The sequence below is a fragment of the Anabrus simplex genome, chromosome 6, assembly GCF_040414725.1.
Source record: "Anabrus simplex isolate iqAnaSimp1 chromosome 6, ASM4041472v1, whole genome shotgun sequence".
NCBI lineage: Eukaryota > Metazoa > Arthropoda > Insecta > Orthoptera > Tettigoniidae > Anabrus > Anabrus simplex.
In genome coordinates, this window is record NC_090270.1 from 39,020,487 (window position 1) to 39,041,095 (window position 20,609).

Sequence of the window (20,609 nt, forward strand, 5' to 3'; positions counted from 1 at the left end):
AACCAACGTTCGGCTGCATAGACTTACTTCTATGCGAGAATATGTGCCGTAAGGTGGTTCCCCTGTGTTCAAAATACATAAATCCTGCTCTGTTAGTAGTGTTTCCAGCTCTCTTTCCCGGGGGCAAGGCGTCTCAGAGTCCCATATGGGGTGATGGGCGTTAAAATCGCCCAATAAGAGGAAGGGTGGTGGAAACTGATCTATAAGATCAGCGACATCATTTATGTTCAGATGCTGGCCTGGTGGAAAATAAACATTACACACTGTTGCTATGACAGGCAGCGGAACGCGAACAGCTACAGCCTCGAGTGGGATTCTTAATGGAACCTCTTCGCTGTAGGTATCAGAACGTACAAAAATGCCAACACCATCGGAAGCCCGGTGAGCATAGTACCGTTCTGTCGAGTATAGTCGGAAATTTCTCAAGACCGTATGATGACCAGGTCTGGTCTCCTGAATACAGACTATACTCGCTGCGTACTCACTAATGAGCTGACGTAACTCAACAAGATGCCTGTCATAACCGTTACAATTCCATTGCAACAGTGCCATAGCGTGGATTATAAAAGGAGTGTTAGATTATGAGCGACAAAATGCTCGTAAGCCTAAACACTATCTACTTCTACATCCGTAGATGTACAGGACAGCGCGACATCCATCCCGTCATCAAAAGATGGCAGGGATGCCGCCCAGAACTTCAACGCTTTTCGGGGGCGAGCAGGTCCCCTACGAGGAGAGCGCGCAGGTTTGGGAGCAGGAGTACCTCCCGGCGCAGACTCATAGCCCCCAGATGGGGGGCATGACTTCTCCTTCGCAGGGGAATTCCGAGAGCGCTCAGCACGGGCGCTCTTCTTCGCCGCCTTCTTTTCTTATTTAGACGGGCTGGCAGATGGTTTCTCAGCCCTGGTCGACGATACCGCCTCCGCCAGCTGGGGCACGGCTTTCGCCGACCTCTTATGGGGGGGGTTTAGTCTTCCCCCCTTGCTGTGCCGGCTGGGAACTGCCAGCCTGCACAGACTTTTACTCTTTGCGATGCTGCTCTGAGGAGCAACAGTCGCCATGGGCGCAGCGATCGTCACGGGTAACGATGTCGAGAAAGACGAACCTGGAAGACTCTCAGCTATCAAGCTATAGTCGAGTGTACGGGCAGGTGTATTCATAGAATTAAACTTATGGCGCGCTTCCTGGTAGGAAAGACCATCCAGGGTCTTGATCTCCTGAATCTTCTTCTCACTCAGATATGTTGGACAATTCCGATCCCGAGGAGAATGAAAACCGGAGCAGTTAGTGCACTTGTATGGAGTTGTGCACTCCTCCGCGCCGTGAGCTACTCGTCCACATGTATCACATGCAGGCTGATTCGAACAGCGAGATACCATATGTCCGAATCGCTGGCATTGATAGCATCGCATAGGAGGCGGGATGTACGGCCTCACATCGCAACGATAAGTTGTTACCTTGACTTTCTCTGGTAACACTGACAACTTGAAAGAGACAATGAAGGCACCAGTGGCAACGTCTTCACCGTTGACATGCGCGTAATGCGCCGGACGTGTGTCACGCCACGGTTCTTCATGTCTTCCATCAACTTGTCGTCAGTGTTCAAAATAAGGTCGCGGTAAAAGATGACTCCGCGAACCAGGTTCAAGGACTTATGCTCCTCCATTTTGACGGGGATTTCGCCAAAGTGCTCGCACTTAAGCAACTGATCAGCTTGCAGTGCTGTACGAGTCTTCAGAAGCAAACTACCGTTGCGCATTTTCTTGAGGTCCTTCAGTTCGCCGTAGACGCCTTCGATGTGACTACTGTAAAGGATCGACTTCACCAGCTTAAAATCGTGCCCATCGGTTCTGGTAGCGACCAGAAACCTAGGGAAGCTGGGTCCCATTCATTCACCCTGCGCATGTTCCTAGGGAGTTGAACCTCTCAGGGAAGCAAAAGTTAAAGACTTAGGTGGGAGACCACCTTGAGAGAGCCGACTTCGTTTGGAAGCCATGCCCGAAAGCTTCCTCCCCGAATGCCACTCACTCCGATCAGGGGTCTCTGTAGCCGAACCAAGCAGCCAAGGCCATACCCACCTGGTCATATAGCAGGTACTGCCCGGGATCCGATGTTGGACGATGCCTAATACGGGATGACTGAGGCAATGATCACTAGGACTCCCTTCCTCTAGTCACCCGCAATAGCATGTACCCCATAGCGTGTACAGAGCACTAAATATAGAGATAAAAAATAATTAATAATAATATGTCCTTCTGGCATTCGGCTGTGTGGGGACCTGTGTTGTCAGGCGGATACTACTGCCAAGGTACATGGCGCTCCCACCCGCAATGGTCCTGGATGAGCAGTTGCGGGCTTTTGGGCGTAATCGCACACGTAAGAGGCCCATCTCCGGGCAGCACGCACATCAAAATTTGGAATGGTCTATATCTGACCCTCGGAAAAGTAATAAAAAATAAAGAGTGGACCATGGCCACATGACCCTTTAAGTCGCCTTCTACGACAGGCAGGGATTACCTATGGATGTATTCAACCTCTCCCATCCACAGGAGGTCCCACACAGTATACCAAACCGCAATCCATGTCCGCGCCAAGGTCGCCCCTTTTTGTCGCCTCTTACGACAGGCAGGGGATACCGCGGGTGTATTCTACATGTGCGTCCCCCCACCCGCAGGGGGTATTGTGTTTGGTCCGCGAGAGGTATTTTATTTCCCTCAAGTCCGCCGGCAAGCCGGTTAGGACCCCCCTATCCTCCACCTGGGACGGGCCACGTGGAAGTATCACCTCACCCCTGCTACGCCTGCGTAGCAGGTTCGTGGCTTCATAATCGTAACGTAATATTTTATCATTGGCTCAGCTCTGACTTAGAACCAGAATGTTAGTTTGGTAAAACAAGTTGCACTTGTGTGAAAAATTGTGGTAGTTCCCCACATACACGAAAAAATAAAGTCTGAATCCCTTCACGTGCGTGGTGTTTTCCCACTAACTGAAATTAACACTGTTCTTTTGCACTAATAACTACAAAATTTATTCCTATTCGTATCAGGAAATATAGTGTCTGATAGAATAAGTTTAACTTCGAATGATTCCTAAATGTTCTATAAAATTAAACTGAATGTCTGCATTGACCGACCAAAAGCACTTGTGAGATAAAGCGACAATTATTGCACTGAAGGAGACTGTTCATATTTCAACAGTACTGCGGACTGTAGGCCATTATTTCGCACCTTAAGGTGTTTTATGGCATTTGCTATGAATTTTACTGTATTTCTCTTCTACTTCCATTCTCTTCTTTTACTTCTTGCAAGGAAGACTCTTTAGGCTTAATTAATAATACCGTAAGTAATTTCCTTATCTAAGAATCCCTGCGCCTAAACTTCTCCTGCCGGGCTGAGTGGCTCAGACGGTTGAGGCGCTGGCCTTCTTGGCAGGTTCGATCCTGGCTCAATCCGGTGGTATTTGAAGGTGCTCAAGTATATCAGCCTCGTGTTGGTAGATTTACTGGCACGTAAAAGAACTCCTGCGGGACAAAATTCCAGCACCTCGGCGTCTCCAAAAACCGTAAAAGTAGTTAATGGGACGTAAAGCAAATATCATCATTATTATTATCATTATTATTAAATTTCTCCTCTCTTACTGCTTGACTAATTGAATAATTAATACTGAAAGTAGCCGTAGTGTCTACGTCTTCCACAGAGTCCATTCTTGCCCAGGAGTACGCAGTGTAACCTTAAGGAGTTAATGAACTATTCACCATTATAGTTAAAGATTTTTAAGAATCAAAACTATTTTAACTTTACATTAATTTCACCCTGTAGCAATCATAGTAAAAGTGTTTCTGCATGTAATAAATGTTATTAATTAAGTCATATTTTGAATTTTATAGGTTATGTTTTTAGGTCATAAACGCATACATATTTCATACCTTTTTACGTCATAGAAATCTGCCCCCTACTTTTTAGCAAACTTAATATTGCATAACTTCTTTACGTCTGGTTAGAACAGTCTTACTAAATAGCTTGAAAATATAATGTGATTAGAGATCTTCGGTGTAATTCTATCAATTGTATTATTAACTACCTTAAGTGATTATCTATTTGTTTTGTTAAAGTTTTTATGTTAATTTAAAAAAATGAAACGCTGATTGGTATTATACATACGACAGTCAAATACCTGTAACCCAGCAAAATAATTGACTGAACAGGATTACCCCAATTTATGGGATAACATCAATCAATTATATTTTTCTTTTTGCATTATTATTATTATTATTATTATTATTATTATTATTATTATTATTATTATCGATTACTTCAAATTCCTTATTATTACGTCAAAATTGCTAAATAATTATAAAACAGACTTATTTAATTTCATAAGTACTACGTATGTATCCAAATAAACATTTAAATGGTCGGTTTTACCCCATTTGTTGGTATCCAATGACTTCACATAGAATAATTTACTTGCATCCGGGAGATAGTGTGTTCGAATCCCACTGTCGGCAGCCCTGGTTTCCATGGTTTCCCATTTTCACACCAGGAAAATGCTGGGCATGTACCTTAATTAAGGCCACGGCCGCTTCCTTCCAACTCCTAGGCCTTTCCTATCCCATCGTCGCCGTAAGACCTATCTGTGTCGGTGCGACGTAAAGCCACTAGCAAAAAAGATTAATTTAGTATTTCTGCCTTGAAATGATACTTACAGTTGTTAAGTATTTCCATAATTTCTCGATACTTCTTGTCCATATATACTTCTGTAGTGAAGCCGAACCTCTCGAAAGTACGACGTAGTTTTTCTGCATCAATATTTGCAGCGTATCTTTCATTCAAATGAAGATGTTCCAAGAATCTTTTATGGCTAAAAATGACTGCATAGCCTCTTTTAGGATGATTCATGCTGTAGGAGAATCTTTCATCAGCATATTCTTCTTTAGTTGAATCTCTGTAAAAACACAAACATTGTATTGATGCATGCATATGTATGTTGAGTGCTCAGCCCAAAAGCTGTTTGGGATCTCAACAGTTCCAACATCAGTTAGGTAGCTTATTCATCACTGAAGAGGCATACCATGGAAATGAGGTGTGAGGTCATTTCCCGTTGCTTTCCTCACTGAATTAGAAGTTGCTATTTCATACAAATAATAAACCTTGTATAAGTAATGCAGATTTTTATTAGTAATTCAATTACCTATCATTATTTCACCACCTGACAACAGAATATGACACATGTTGTGGAATACGAATTAATAAATAACATGACTGGTAACAATTTGAATTATTAAATAATGAATAAATTCACAGTCATGGACAAGGAGTACATTAAAACATGGTTACGTTCAACACCATTTGATTAAAAAATGAACTTAACAGTTAATATATATAGACCTATACACACCATGCTTCTTACAAAAAATCCTTATACAGTTGCTTAATACTTGTCTAGCTATACAATAAATAAACCCTGTATAAGCGATGCAGATTTTTCTTATTAATAAAAGTGGTATAGACACTGTATTTTATACCACAAATATACACTCGTTGCAAGCCATACGAATCTCTTTCTGCTGTTTGCAGACTTATTTCAACACATTCGCCACCTTTATGATCACTGTTGCTGGTTATCTAAAACCGGTTCACTACTGATTAACATTTAACAATAACATGTTAAAAATGACATGTTGAAATTGACATAGGCCTATAGGCCTACAGGGTGAACTTTAATAAAACCGACAAACTGCAGGGACTTATTCCTGACTAGAAATGGAGGAAAAAATGTCCTATTCATGTTGGGAACAAGCCGAGATGGTGTTTGTGTACGGCCAAGCCAATGGAAACAGTCGAGAGTCAACACGGCTATACCAAAATATGTACCCTCACAGACACCAACCACATCACACAACGTTTCAAGCCATTTATGGGCGTTTGTGTGATCATGGGTTCTACAAGTTAGTCTCATAACAACCTGTGTCTAGCCACCATCTTTTGCAATTGCCCATGGCCGTCATCTTTCTCCATAAGAGCGCATTTATAGCCACTATCTTGTGGAATTGCCCATAGCCGTTATCTTTCTCCATAAGAGCCCATGTATAGCCGCCATCTTGTGCAATCGCCCATGGCAGTCATCTTTCTCTATAAGAGCCCATGTATAGTCGCCATCTTGTGCAATAGACCATCTCATAAGGGCCTATGTATAGCCGCCATCTTGTGCCAGCGCCCCTAGGCCGTCTCATAAGAGCAGCCGCCATCTTGCGCAAGCGCCTTTAGGCCGTCTCATAAGAGCAGCCGCCATCTTGTGCTTAGAGATGAGACGTTACAGCGAGGAAGAAGTTCCATATATTCTCCGCCGTATAGGGGTCCGTATGTAATACAGAAAGTTGAAGGAGTGAACTGTTTTTGAGAACCAGAAAAAATGGGACGTAATTAAAGTGCAAAAGAATTGTTTGAATCTATATATTTAAACTGGGTTGTGGTGTTAAGAGAGTAGATGAACTATGTATGTTCTAAAACAAAGGGTGCTGAGTAAGCATTTTTCCCAAGAGGTTATTGATCCTGAGTTGAGTAGTAAGGCTTTACGATCCTGACGCGAAGTCATTGACCCTGAGTTGAGTAGTAAGGCTTTACGAACCCGACGCGAGGTCATTGACCCCTAGATGAGTAGTAAGCCTATGTAGGTCCTAGACCATTGAACGCCGAATAACGTCGTAACCTTGCATACGAGAGCAAGCCAAACTTCACAGACTCCATTGTAGGGATGTAATTGGTCAGGGAATGATCTGGGGTGCTTTTCTACCCCCTATGTGAGGTTATGACGTCATGCGCACACGTGCAATGGCAATGCTAACCTCACTGGCAAACCTGGAGTGTTTTTGACCGCTAGGTGATGTTATGACGTCATACCCTTACGTACAAGGGCAATGCTAACCTCACGGACAACTTTGGAGGAGCTGAATCGGACGGAGCCCCTTCGAGGAGCCGAGTCGGAAAGGCCTCACTGGCCAACCAGGAGTGATTTTGACAGCTAGAGAAGGTTATGATGACATACTCTTACGTACGAGGGTAATACTAACCTCACGGCACTTCGTAGGAGCCGAATCAGACGGGTCTCCCTTGGAGGAGCCGAGTCGGAAAGGTCACGTACCCCTTTGGAAGAGCCGAATCGCAATAGGATCCCTAAGGGTATTTCGAGAAGCCAGTGGAAGGAAATATCACGTAGGCCAGGGCCTCGCAAACGCCCACAATCTCACGCGTGCAAACAGCGGCGCGGAGTTCCTATGCACAGTGCATCGGTTCCACTCGGCTCGGACCAACGTTTCGTCTCTGGGCTACTCGTCCAAGCTCGGCTCAACTCGGCTCGGATTTGGAGCGCTACGGAGCAAGTGAGGAAGAGGGAGACAGGTGGAGCGAGCGAGACAGGCGTGGCGAAAGAGAGACAGCGCTATTGCTCCAAATCTAGGAGTGGGGTTCCGCACTCTGGGCAACCAAGCGAAGTCGTCTTTTGCACCGTGCACAGTGCATGCACCCTGAGAGGCCCTGACGTAGGCCAACGCAGTGATTTTGACGCATTAGAAAAATACTTTTTCCGAGCGTGTTCTATGACACAGCCGCCATTAATTAGTGGGAGGAACATGTGAGCCAATCAGACTGAGACACAACAGACTTCAGTGAGAGTTCTGGAAAATTCGAACTTGAGGATATAGGCAGAGGTTTTGAGAGACTAAAGATAGAATCAGTGCAGAACCTATGGGAGACGTATGTGGTGGTGGTGGTGATTATTGTTTTAGGAGGAAGTACAACTAGGCAACCATCCTCTATATAACACTAATCGGAGAGAAAAATGAAAGGGGTCATACACTTCGAAAAATGAAGGTATCGGCCAAAGGAAGACAAGGGTCTCGAAGGGCGTGAAAATGAAAGACTCCCTAGGCCTCCATACATAATACCGTCGGGGTCGGAAAAGATCAAGAGTTGACCAAGGGAGGTCGGATAGGATAGGTGAAAGTGAGGAGCCTGGCACAAGTAAGTGAAAACAACGCCAGGCTCAGCTGAGGGCCCCGTGGTTGCTAACCCACGCTCCAAAGTTTAGAGCCCTTGGGACCCCTTTTAGTCGCCTCTTACGACAGGCAGGGGATACTGTGGGTGTTATTCTGCCGCCCCCACCCATAGGAGGAAAGACGTGTGTGACAGTGAGCCGTAGAGCAAGTTGTATGTGGCCGGGCGCCACTGAGGGAATCAGTCCAAATATTGTGAAGGATGCGCGTGGCAGTGAGGGACTACTGTCAACTTAAACTTGCAACCAGTAGTGAAGGGAGATTGGTCAAGCTGACTGACGTTGGAGTTTGAAGGTGCCGAGTTTGAGTTCTGGATTTGCGCTTCCCATTCAACGAGCTATCGCGACGCCCAGTGCGATTACGGCGTCTCGAAGAGAAGAATCAAGAGAGAAGACGGAAGTAGGAGAAGAAAGAAGCCCTCGAACACGAGCTAGGTATTCGCCAAGTTTCCCAAGGCTTAGCATTTCTGAAGTAAAGAGTGTAAAGTGAAATTGGGGCAGCAAGGACTTGGAAGAGTCTACCTCAAACCTAAAGTTGTACATAATTGTAAAAAGATCAAGTCTTCTGTATAATTTGTGTATTTGTATTATGTGCTAAATTTTAAACAATACAGGTGAAGGGAGTTGTGTGTGTATGGATAATTTTAGTATCTTCATAGCCTAGGGTAAAATCTCGATTATTCCGAACCCTAGTCCCCAGCCTGTCCAATCCTTAGGATCACGAAATAGTGTGTGTTACGATTTGCACTTCCGAATGTAATGCATAGTTACTGTGGCTGTTGAAAACCAGACCCTTGTTTTTAAGTATGTTTAATGCTTGTTCACTACATTTATCACATCAGGATTTACCTAAACAGGTATAAATGAGATGAGAGACCGCATTGTTTAGGTTAGGTATCCTCTAGCGACCCCTTGTATCATATATGATACACTGGGGCCCGGTTTCATCAACACATGTTAAATATATACTAACAAGTAGTTAGTTAATACGGAGTTAAAATTTTAACATCTTGCTAGGTTTTTTGCGTTTCATCAAACTTTTCTTGTGAAATGTTAACTAATCGACTGTTAACCTCCCAATATTGCGAACTGGTGCGAATCAAGGAGGCAGTGGTACGAACATGCTGTTTTACAGCGCGCTCCGATGCGCTTTTGTTTGTGTACAGCTGTAAAATACGGCGCGAGAAGTGAAACGGAATCGTAGTTCTATTATTTTTCCTCCTTCGAAAAAGAGTTGTTAATTGAATTAGTTAGTAAATGTAAGCTATATAAGTTACTGAGTGCAAGCGCACGGATGGCTTGACGATCAAACAAAAGGACAAGGCGTGGGAGAAAGTCCGCGATGGTTTCAATGGGGTTAACAGTTACTTTTTTAGCGGGTATCCACTGTCACCTAACAAAATCACTTCGTTAATTGTCCAACTTCAAACTGTGCTGCGATATGGGAGTTATTAAATATTGTATTGTCGTGTGCAGAACCAGACCACCTAGCAAGTATATCCCTGATTTGGAGGTTAGACTCATTAATCACCTGAACATTAACAGAAAAGTATCCCTTCCGATTACGATATATTTCGGCCCAATTGCCTCCAGGTGATTGGATTCTTTCATGTGTGTAATCTATTGCACCTAGAACAAACACTAGGAAAACGGCTTATTTCATAGAAGTCGCGGATAATTTGCTGACGCTCTTCTACTGAAGGGAATGTAATGTTATATGCTTCCTCCTCATGGATGCTATTGCTGCAGACACTCGTCAAACAGCTCTAGTAACAGTGGCTTTAGAAATTCCAGCATTGTCTCCGACCATTATGTGAAAATAACCAGTAGCAAAAAATCGTAATATTATCAGTACCTGCAACATTGGAGAAAGAGGTTAAGTTTCTCTTCGTATGATATTCTAACCTCACTCGAATTTCGTCAACAACCTTAGCAACGACTATTTTCGATAACCTGTATCTATGAAGAAATTTCTCATCCGTCAAATTTTCAAAAGTCATTACGTCGCTGAACTCTTCTTCGATCAGGACTGTTTTGTAAAAGATCTAAATAGAGCAATTTCGCACCGAAAGCGAGATTCACAGCAGCCATTTTGCAACAGGTTGCTAAATGCTAATGTTAGCCATTTAACATTGGAAATGGCTGATGTTAACTTTAATACGCAGTTTAACATTTGTTAATGTTAACAGTTGTTGATGAAACGCAAATTTTCTTAAATCGTATGTTAAAATGATTTAACACCTTGTTAAGTACTAACATGTGTTGATGAAACCGGGCCTGGGAATTTATTTTCTCTGGCGCTTCGTATGCATGTTGGGAAGGTTGCACCCATTGTATCACATTCGTTACACTCTACGCTATTCAACCGTCGCTTGTTTTTCATTGCTCGCTGTCCCGGTAGATGGCAGGGGAGGTTGTAATCAGGTGGAGATTGAACCATAACAACAATGCTACATAATAAACACGGTAAGTTACGTTATTACGTACTTTATAACATAAGATTGTTTGCTAATTGTGCTCCAAGTCTGGAGATCATATTTTTATCATAGTAACAAATTTTTCAATAAAATTTCAATGTGTAACACCAAGATATATCTTATGTATCATATATGATACATTGGGTTCCTATAACTACTTTTCAAGCAGTTTTCTCGTGGGTTGTCTGTGATTTAGTATTTAGATTTTTATTCTCGGAATTGTCATGTTTTTGGCTTTAATGCAATAGAACCGTGAGGTAAATACATATCAAATATGTAAACCCATACAAACGTATTAAAAATAAAAAATATATCAATATTTTAAGGTTATGTTACACATGATCTTCCGATTTCTTTTTTAGGGCTGGATGATGATGAGATTTTTGAGATGTTGGATGGCGTAGATCCAAACAATTCAAATATTGAAACTGAAGATGAGGATGTTGAGGCTGATATTCAAGCTCCAGCAGTTAGTAGTGGCGTTCTGCAAGATGGAGCTTCTGATGATGATGATGCTAATGATAGAACAGTTTCCAATGGTGACGTTTCTGCCAGAAGGGATCCTACTCAGCGATGGCGCCACAAAACAGAGTGAGTAATTTTGTCAACTGGTCCATTTAATAAATAATCAACCCAGATAAAAACCAATTTTCACAGATTATCTCATTGTGTGTTGTAGTTCAAACAGTAAAAAGTGTCTTGTTACTAATTTTATGGTTTATTTTTCTTTTCAGGTTTCTGGGACCATCTCATCATGCTCCTTTCATGGCCAAGTGAAGATGAAACAGTATGTGAAAGGAAAACCCCAACCTGTTGGGTTAAAAAACTTTGTTATGACAAGTACCAGTGGCCTTCCCTTAGATTTTACCTTGTACGAAGGAGGTGGAAGGGAAATTGTGTCGGAAAAGGTTCCTCTCCCATATAAAATGGACATTGGATGAAGGGTTGTACTTAAACTCTTGGACTCGCTTCCTTCTGGTTCAACCATTTTTATGGACAGATATTCTTTATCTGTGACTCTCTTTGATGCATTGTTTACCCACAGGTCCATTTTAGCTTGTGGTACAATCATGGTAAACAGGATTCCAAAATCTGTGACGCTGAAAAGAGATGGTGATATGAAGCGCGAAGGGGGAGGTGCAAGTGACCAAGTTGTAAGAGCAGATGAAAAGATGGTTATAGTAAATTAATTTCAACAGACTACGGTCTTGCTCCCATTGAAGAATACATGCGTTGGTCAAAGAAAGATGGTCAGTACATATGTATTCCTCGACCATTCCTAGTCAAAATGTACAACAACATCGTGGGAGGTGTTGATCTCTTGGATAAAATCCTCAGCAGGTATGCTATGAGAAACAGGACTAATAAGTGGACAATTAGAACAATCCACCATTTTTTCTATTTTGTGTTGGCAGCCGCTTGGATCGAGTATCGAATGGCTGCTATGCAAAATAAGTGGCTAAGGAAAGACATTCTAACCTATTTCTCATTCAAGCTATGTATTGCAAAGCATCTCATCTACTCTCATGTCACTAGGAAAAGTGTAGAAAGTGAAATTGAAGACGAAGATGACGAAGTAGCAGAAGAACAAAGAAAACGAACCCCAGCCCAGCCACTTCCACCATTGGCAAAAAGATCAAGAAATGCCATGCATTTACCAGAAACGATGACTCAACAGAAGTCAAGATCAAGGGGTAGAGCGCCCGGATGATCTGCACTAACATATGTCAGATGCATAGATTGTAACGTGTTTCTATGTTTCACTTCCCAAAGGAACTGCTTCGGTGAATTCCATACCACAAGAGGGAGTTGCCTGTTGGATGGGTATGGAAAAGAAACCCTAAAATTCATTCTTTCAATGTCTAATAGTTCTAACAAGTAAAAGGCTATGAAAGAGCTTATTTTAACCTGTATTATCATGTAAATAAATTTTCTCACAATAAATGTTTGTTCTTGATACAGACCCACTGTATCATATATGATCGTGTATGTCATCGTAGAATACATCACTCGATTCGGAAGAATAATTGTCAGTTTCGTCTTCACTTTCGTCGCAAAATAAGAACATTCGTTCATTATCACTGCTAAATTACTTTGTTTGTTTACACTCAGGGGGTTTTAGCGCGGAAGCCATATTGCTTCGACTGCTAACCACACGGAAAACGTGTGTACGGCCACTTGAATTTTACACGGAATATAATATTCCATGGAAATAAAATGTAGAACTTTGTTGCAAAATAAGGCCAATAGATGTCAGAAGTATCTATGAACTTCTGACGCTTATAATTGGTTGACGCAATCTGTAACAAACACATGAACTTGGATGACACTTATAAGCGGTTCACACAACCTGTGAATGACCTTGACTCTTATAAGCGTTCGGCACTGGGAAGGGGTAATGTTAAGGCCGGCTGCTTCCCTGGCCCTGAATACCAGTTAATGTCCAGCTTTGGAATCTCTTAAGAGTGAGAGGGTTGGAAGTTCGGGGCAAATGTTTGAGGACTATCACTGAAACATTCATCAAACGCGGTTTGATGATGCCTGGTGTGAATGGGGGTTGGAAGATCCATGTTATGTGTTTTTCGGGTACTGCAGTGGCCGCATATAGATTTAGCTAGTGTGTTGCTAGGAAACACATTAGAGACTCCGCCCATAGAAACTACGGGTGTATTACTGTATTTACTCGTATAATAGACCCCTCGTGTATTAGACCCCCTGGTTTTTCGAGACGAAGGAAACCAGAGAATAAATCTTGCATAAAAGACACCCCCAACGTAATTCAGCAGAGAGGAACAACGATTCCGCTTCGAAGTGGGTACAAGCCTTACTGCAGCTTTGATGACATGACACAAATTTGTGAATTTTCGTCCAAACGACCCACGAAATGAAAACACGAACCAAAGTCATGCGGTACATCTGTGTTTCGTAGTTAAGAAGTGTCTGCCTCCGTGGCGTAGGCCTACAGCAGCTCTGATGACGTCCCACAAATAAGTGAATAGTTTCGTGTCCAACCCGCGCATTGCAAGCACACATCAGTCATGTTCGATTTGTTTTGTAGTTAAGAATGTCCACCAGCGTAATGGATAGCACAATTATCTGCCATTCTCAGGAGCCAAAGTTCGATTCCAGGCACCATAAAGCGAGAGATTTACAAATGGCAGGAAGATTGATATGCGATAAAAATGATACATGTAACTCCCCTCCACTGGGGGGGGGGGCGTGTCTAAAAAATGCTGGACCACCTCGGAATGAGGAAACGAGTTGACTTTAGTTGCGAAATATTCACTGTGGTTGCTATTAATATAGCAGGCGAGATCATTAACAAAGTGATCGTTTGATATCTCATAACTCTCGTCTATATAGGTATTTTGTGGAGAGAAGTAAGTTTAAAACGTGATAAAAACAATCCAATCACAACGATTGTTTTACTTACCAACATACGTAACAATACGTCCCCATTTCTAACGAATTTCGGAGATGCCCAACAAAACATTCCATCCGTTAATAAAAATGGAGACAACGAATATACAAAATTAAACTTTATCATAATAAAATGCAATACCGCCACACCTGTAGATATACACTGACTGACAGAGCAAATGCAACACCAAGAAGGAGTGGTCAGAACTTTATGCCAATTGCAGGGTAGAATGATGTCACTGCGGTATGCTCATGATGTGAAATGCGCCGCTGTGCTGCGCACGTAGCGAACGATAAATGGGACACGGCGTTGGCGAATGGCCCACTTCGTACCGTGATTTCTCAGCCGACAGTCATTGTAGAACGTGTTGTCGTGTGCCACAGGACACGTGTATAGCTAAGAATGCCAGGCCGCCGTCAACGGAGGCATTTCCAGCAGACAGACGACTTTACGAGGGGTATGGTGATCGGGTTGAGAAGGGCAGGTTGGTCGCTTCGTCAAATCGCAGCCGATACCCATAGGGATGTGTCCACGGTGCAGCGCCTGTGGCGAAGATGGTTGGCGCAGGGACATGTGGCACGTGCGTGGGGTCCAGGCGCAGCCCGAGTGACGTCAGCACGCGAGGATCGGCGCATCCGCCGCCAAGCGGTGGCAGCCCCGCACGCCACGTCAACCGCCATTCTTCAGCATGTGCAAGACACCCTGGCTGTTCCAATATCGACCAGAACAATTTCCCGTCGATTGGTTGAAGGAGGCCTGCACTCCCGGCGTCCGCTCAGAAGACTACCATTGACTCCACAGCATAGACGTGCACGCCTGGCATGGTGCCGGGCTAGAGCGACTTGGATGAGGGAATGGCGGAACGTCGTGTTCTCCGATGAGTCACGCTTCTGTCAGTGATAGTCACCGCAGACGAGTGTGGCGTCGGCGTGGAGAAAGGTCAAATCCGGCAGTAACTGTGGAGCGCCCTACCGCTAGACAACGCGGCATCATGGTTTGGGGCGCTATTGCGTATGATTCCACGTCACCTCTAGTGCGTATTCAAGGAACGTTAAATGCCCACCGCTACGTGCAGCATGTGCTGCGGCAGGTGGCACTCCCGTACCTTCAGGGGCTGCCCAATGCTCTGTTTCAGCAGGATAATGCCCGCCCACACACTGCTCGCATCTCCCAACAGGCTCTACGAGGTGTACAGATGCTTCCGTGGCCAGCGTACTCTCCGGATCTCTCACCAATCGAACACGTGTGGGATCTCATTGGACGCCGTTTGCAAACTCTGCCCCAGCCTCGTACGGACGACCAACTGTGGCAAATGGTTGACAGAGAATGGAGAACCATCCCTCAGGACACCATCCGCACTCTTATTGACTCTGTACCTCGACGTGTTTCTGCGTGCATCGCTGCTCGCGGTGGTCCTACATCCTACTGAGTTGATGCCGTGCGCATTGTGTAACCTGCATATCGGTTTGAAATAAACATCAATTATTCTTCCGTGCCGACTCTGTTTTTCCCCAACTTTCATCCATTTCGAACCACTCCTCCTTGGTGTTGCATTTGCTCTGTCAGTCAGTGTACATAAATGTGGCAAACTTTCCTGTTATTTTATTCTTTCCGTCGTGGAAATTCGGACTCTATCCGGGCACTTGATAGCATACCCTCTAGAGACCCAAGGTCAAATTTGTTTCGTGAAATATGATTCTCTGAATTAATTTTACTCTTTCAGGCTTGAAAATGGTACTTGCACTATAATTTTTTTTTAGGGTTTCCATAGTGGCAGGAAGGGACATTCAGACGGACTGAGTTACGTTTGGAGAGCCACGCAACAGATTCAATTTTACCGGCAATAGTGAGATTCATTCTAACTTTGAGGATTATCCCGAACCATTGACAATATTTGAAGATTTTCTTAGTGATGAAAAATTATCTGAAGTAAAGTAAAAAAGACGCAGATGTGAATGTCTTGTCAGGCGGGCTGGAGTAATGATAATACCTTTACAAATAATAAGAATATATTGCAGCCGAAAGGCCAAAGCAAGATAATAACATCTACGTTAGACTTCTTACATCTTTCTATAATGTGTTAATGACATTGTTCTTTTTGTACACGTTGTTAGGTGACATCCGTCACATTCTCGATTACACAGCTCACATATACAATTTTCGCTGGGATTGTGATACGATAGGGTCGCGCATATTTTGTGATGACAGCCGTGGATGGCGTATCGGGTCACAACGTGTGTGAGTTCCCGGTTTTCCTTCATCTAGTTTCTCCCTAACGTGGCGCTTGTAGGGTAGAAGTATGTCTATCTCTTTACTCTTAGCCGCTCTTCTCTCCAGATGTTTTGCATATTGTTCAGTAGATGGCAGGAACTATTGGTTCCTCAAATCCTCAACATAGGTCTCCTTGGTTAATATACAAGCCATTCTTGTAGGTGCTGATTTACCCACTCTCAGTGCATTCTTAAGGGAGCGTGCTTTGACACCTTCTATTGTTTTCAAAGTCCCTACGTTTAAGACGTTCCCAGATGAGTTCCAATCCATGAGATACTATAGAGGATATGGCGTTAAAACGTGTCATAGCTGTAGCTAAGGACAGAGCTGGGAGGTTCTGTATGGCTGAAATTGGTCTTGTAGCTGCTGCGGTTCTTTCTTGGACATGGTATCTAAATGACATTGTAGTAGTTTGCAGGGCATTTCCAAGATAACTGACGTGGTTGCCGATTTTCTGCGGTTCTCCATTGACAGCAAGATAGTGTCTACCTGAGATTTTTCCTCCCTTTCGTAATGTCATTTGGACTGTCTTCTCCAAATTTATTGTCAGGCAATTTTTCTTTACCCAATTCCTCAACTCTATTAAAGCACCTTGTAGGTCTTTTCTATTGGGTGACCCCAGCACCATGTCATCTGGTATTGTTCCAGACCGGAGGCATTCATTTAGCAATTTTGTCCACACCGGTATCATTATCTCTTGTCACTCTTTTAGGTGTTCCATGTCTATATGGTCTGAACCTGAAGCCTTTTTCCTTTTTTGTCTTACTTATCGCCTCTGTGATTTCTGTGGGTGTTATTTGCATTATTTGTGCGATTATTGTATTGAGGACCGTTCGTCCATTTTGAATGCGCATGGTTTGTTCTCCTGGTTCAATACCTTTTTGAAGTGTGTCTCCCATGTGTCCATTGGGATTTTCTTTGGTCTTCCTTCTGAGTTTAAAGTCAAGAATTTCATGTTTGGTCCATATTGAATAGAGATTACAAAACAATAAGTTAAATAGTACAAGATCCACCTTTTCAATACAAGATATGTTGTTGATTAAAATTACAACATCATTTATTAAATAGTACAGGTTTCAACATCCATGGACGTCATCATCAGCCAAATATGGTCATTATACAAAGATACACATTAAAGTTAAAGCACATGAAATTGACCCCATAATTAAAATTATCTATAACACGTTAAGATATAAACCATATTTATGCTAAATGTCCAGGTTTGAATATATAATTAGTACAAGATTGACAACTTGTTAGTCACTAATAAAATAAAAAAAACTGAAGTTGGGAAGCCTCATAGAAATAAGTTCGAAGTCATTGACCGTTTTTTTAAGATTTGGGTGCTTTGTACAACATTGGCATCGACGTATGAAGATAAATGTATGCTAAGTGCGATGCAGTAATGTTAAATACGTTGAAAGAAGTGGATGATGTGCCTCTCTGAGCGTAAAAACAATGTCTATTTTAAAATTGTTGATCGACAATAACTATTTTATCTTTGATAATGTAATTTATTAACAGAACGGTTTGGCTATGGGGTCACCGGCCTCTGACATTTTGGCCGAAATATACCTGGATTTCTTGGAACACACGGCAATTGATAATGATGTGAGATTCAACAATACTCATATATGTGGATGATACATTTATTATCTTAGATGAACGCTCCACCGGTGCACCGACGACGCTAATAAATCTCAATAACATTGATCCTAACATTAACTTTACATTAGAATCAGAAATTAATGGCTCCATCAATTTTTTTTAATATTTAACAATCAGCAGACTTTCCTCTTCTTATCTATATAGAATTTTCAGGAAACCCACTCAAACAGCAACGACAATTAAACAAGACCCAATGCATCCTCAGACTCAAAAACGCGCCACTTACAATAGCTTAGTGGACCGCGCATTTAATATCCCCATGTCTGAAACGGATCTGAGTAGGTAATTAAACACCATTCGTGCTATAGCTAAGTTCAATGGTTATAACAACACTTTTATCGAACGCATAATCAATACATTTAAGCATCGCTCAAAATCAAATTTAATAAAGGATAAACCAAAACAAAAAAAGTTTTCGACTTTCACTTTTGATAAAATCATATATAACGTCACTAATATATTGAAGATGCATAAAGTTAACATCTCTTTCAGAACTGCGCCGTTCCCGCGTCCAGGTCGAGTTGCATGAGATCCAGGCTGGCTCGAATATATCTTACTTTCTCGTTTCTCAAAATTTATGGGCTATGGGTTCCGCAATCGAGGAAAGATCGCCGGCTTATGCTTGCAGGAAAGACCTAATCTTCGTAGTGGACGTCTCCTGCCCGTAATTTGATTCGTTTCCACATTTGGCTCATGAAAATATAAAATAATCATCACTTACATCTAATACTTATTCTAAGAAGTCACTGAAAGAGTACTTAGGTTTTACAATACAATATTTAGTTGAAAATGTAAATAAAACTAGAGGAGAATAATTAAATGTTGAATTCTTCTTCGAGAAAGTAGATAAGAAATAACCGATTTGATGTCATAAATTAAACCAAAAAAATATATCGGAAATGTCTTGGAAATATTAGATTGAAAATATTAGATGCATCTAATGAAATGAAGGGAAATATATCAGGTTACATTATTTACAACGTTATCGATTGAGAGTTATCAAATGCATTGGACGCAGATTTTTACGACTGAAATACAAACAAAATTTAGAATCACATATTTCATCTTATTAACTCTTGTGCGAAATGTTCCTACAATCTATCTCGCCTTCATCAAACACTTGCTAATTCCATCACAGTGCGACGATTTCGCTTGATTGTAACTGTTCATATTCAATTACGGACAACAGGTTATTCATGGCAAAATGTTTTCAGAAACCATAAAAATATTCAACATGCATTACACTTTTCTAACATTCTTTCAAGATTCTTAGCACTTTCTTCTTGTAGAGAAAGATAATCCATTTAGTTATTATATCCTTCAGAAAAATATGATCAAATATAATGCCTTAAAATTACTGAAATTGTTCTCTTAGTTGTAAGTCTTAATTAATTTAAGTGCTTATCTATGTCATAATATGGTACTATTATCTATATCTGACAGTCATTCAACCAGATCATGCTGTTTTCAGGTGATCTAGCTTGTACGAAGATTCTATCGATTATTAACAATCTTCATTTGTGAACAAAAATTACCAGTGATATTGGGTAATGCAGAAAAGTAAGCTTCCTAGCTTTGCTAACCTGAGTAAGAATTCTTGTGGTTAGAAGAAACACATGAAAATAGGCTATTTCTATGTTATCCCTCTTATTAGGAATTATTCGATGATCTACCGACTGAATATTAACATAAGAACGTTACTGAGATCGTATTCTACGCTATATGTCGCTTATTCAAGTATCAACGGTCGATTGAAAACAAATTGTAATCATCCATCATCTCAAAAATACGCAAACTGAAACAATATCATCGCTAAAATAAACTGAAACTTCACTTGCGATGAAACAATAAATATCACCAACATTATTCATCATAATATCTTACCATTACTCGCATATAAAACCATCACTTCACATTATTCATCTCATATAACATTCTACATTACCTTAAACACATCAATTCATTTCATCCTGACGTATATTATTATGCCATCATTGACCGTTCACCTGATTATTCCGTTGTATACTCAATCTTGAATAAATTCATAAATATCACCACATTTTACTATTAAGCCTTCAAAATCTTATATAAGATCTCATTTCCACTCAATTTCATGTCACATGTTCTTCTACAAACCTAGTGACTACCACAACGTCGTATATCATTCACCTAAAGGAGAAACTTAACCTCTTTTCACTTAATATTGACAGCATTACGAACGGAATACCTGATTATCACTGGTTAACTGTCTCGTATATACGGATTTGTGAGGTGATTACCTACCAACCTCTAACCTATTTATATAAGTCGTCTTCTCATATGTTATTACTCCTACGATATTAATTAAGATAGCACTTTCAAAAGAAATGAATTTCATTTACAAGAATAACTCCAATGATTTGTCTTTCTCTGTATTCCCTCGTTGTCATCACATGTCTCGGTGGTTAGACATGCAGGCTTGGTTCACGGCATTTCCCTCATCTATTTGGGAACTCCTGGGACAGTCTCGGTCGGTTACCGGTCATCATGGGTTGGAATCGTCATCTCATGTTGCCATAATCTAGGTAGCTGCGCCTCCTCTTCCTTAGTGCATGATGTTCTTGGTCTCTTGCGCAATCCAAACAGAAAAATACGTCAGCATGGTTAATTTCGTCATCTTACACATATAGCCTCCTATAATCTATGGGAATACCGCTTCTTAAAATTATCTTTGGGTTATTCTA

General features: G+C 41.7%; 1 protein-coding gene across 1 annotated transcript in view; it reads right to left on the reverse strand.

The window, feature by feature from the left end:
- Positions 1-20,609, reverse strand: part of LOC136875849 (caspase-3) — a 173,714-nt gene that overhangs the window by 87,101 nt on the left and 66,004 nt on the right. The window contains exon 5 of the mRNA XM_068228218.1: positions 4,706-4,944. Coding sequence (XP_068084319.1) covers positions 4,706-4,944 — 239 coding nt within the window. The remainder of the gene's footprint in view (positions 1-4,705; positions 4,945-20,609) is intronic.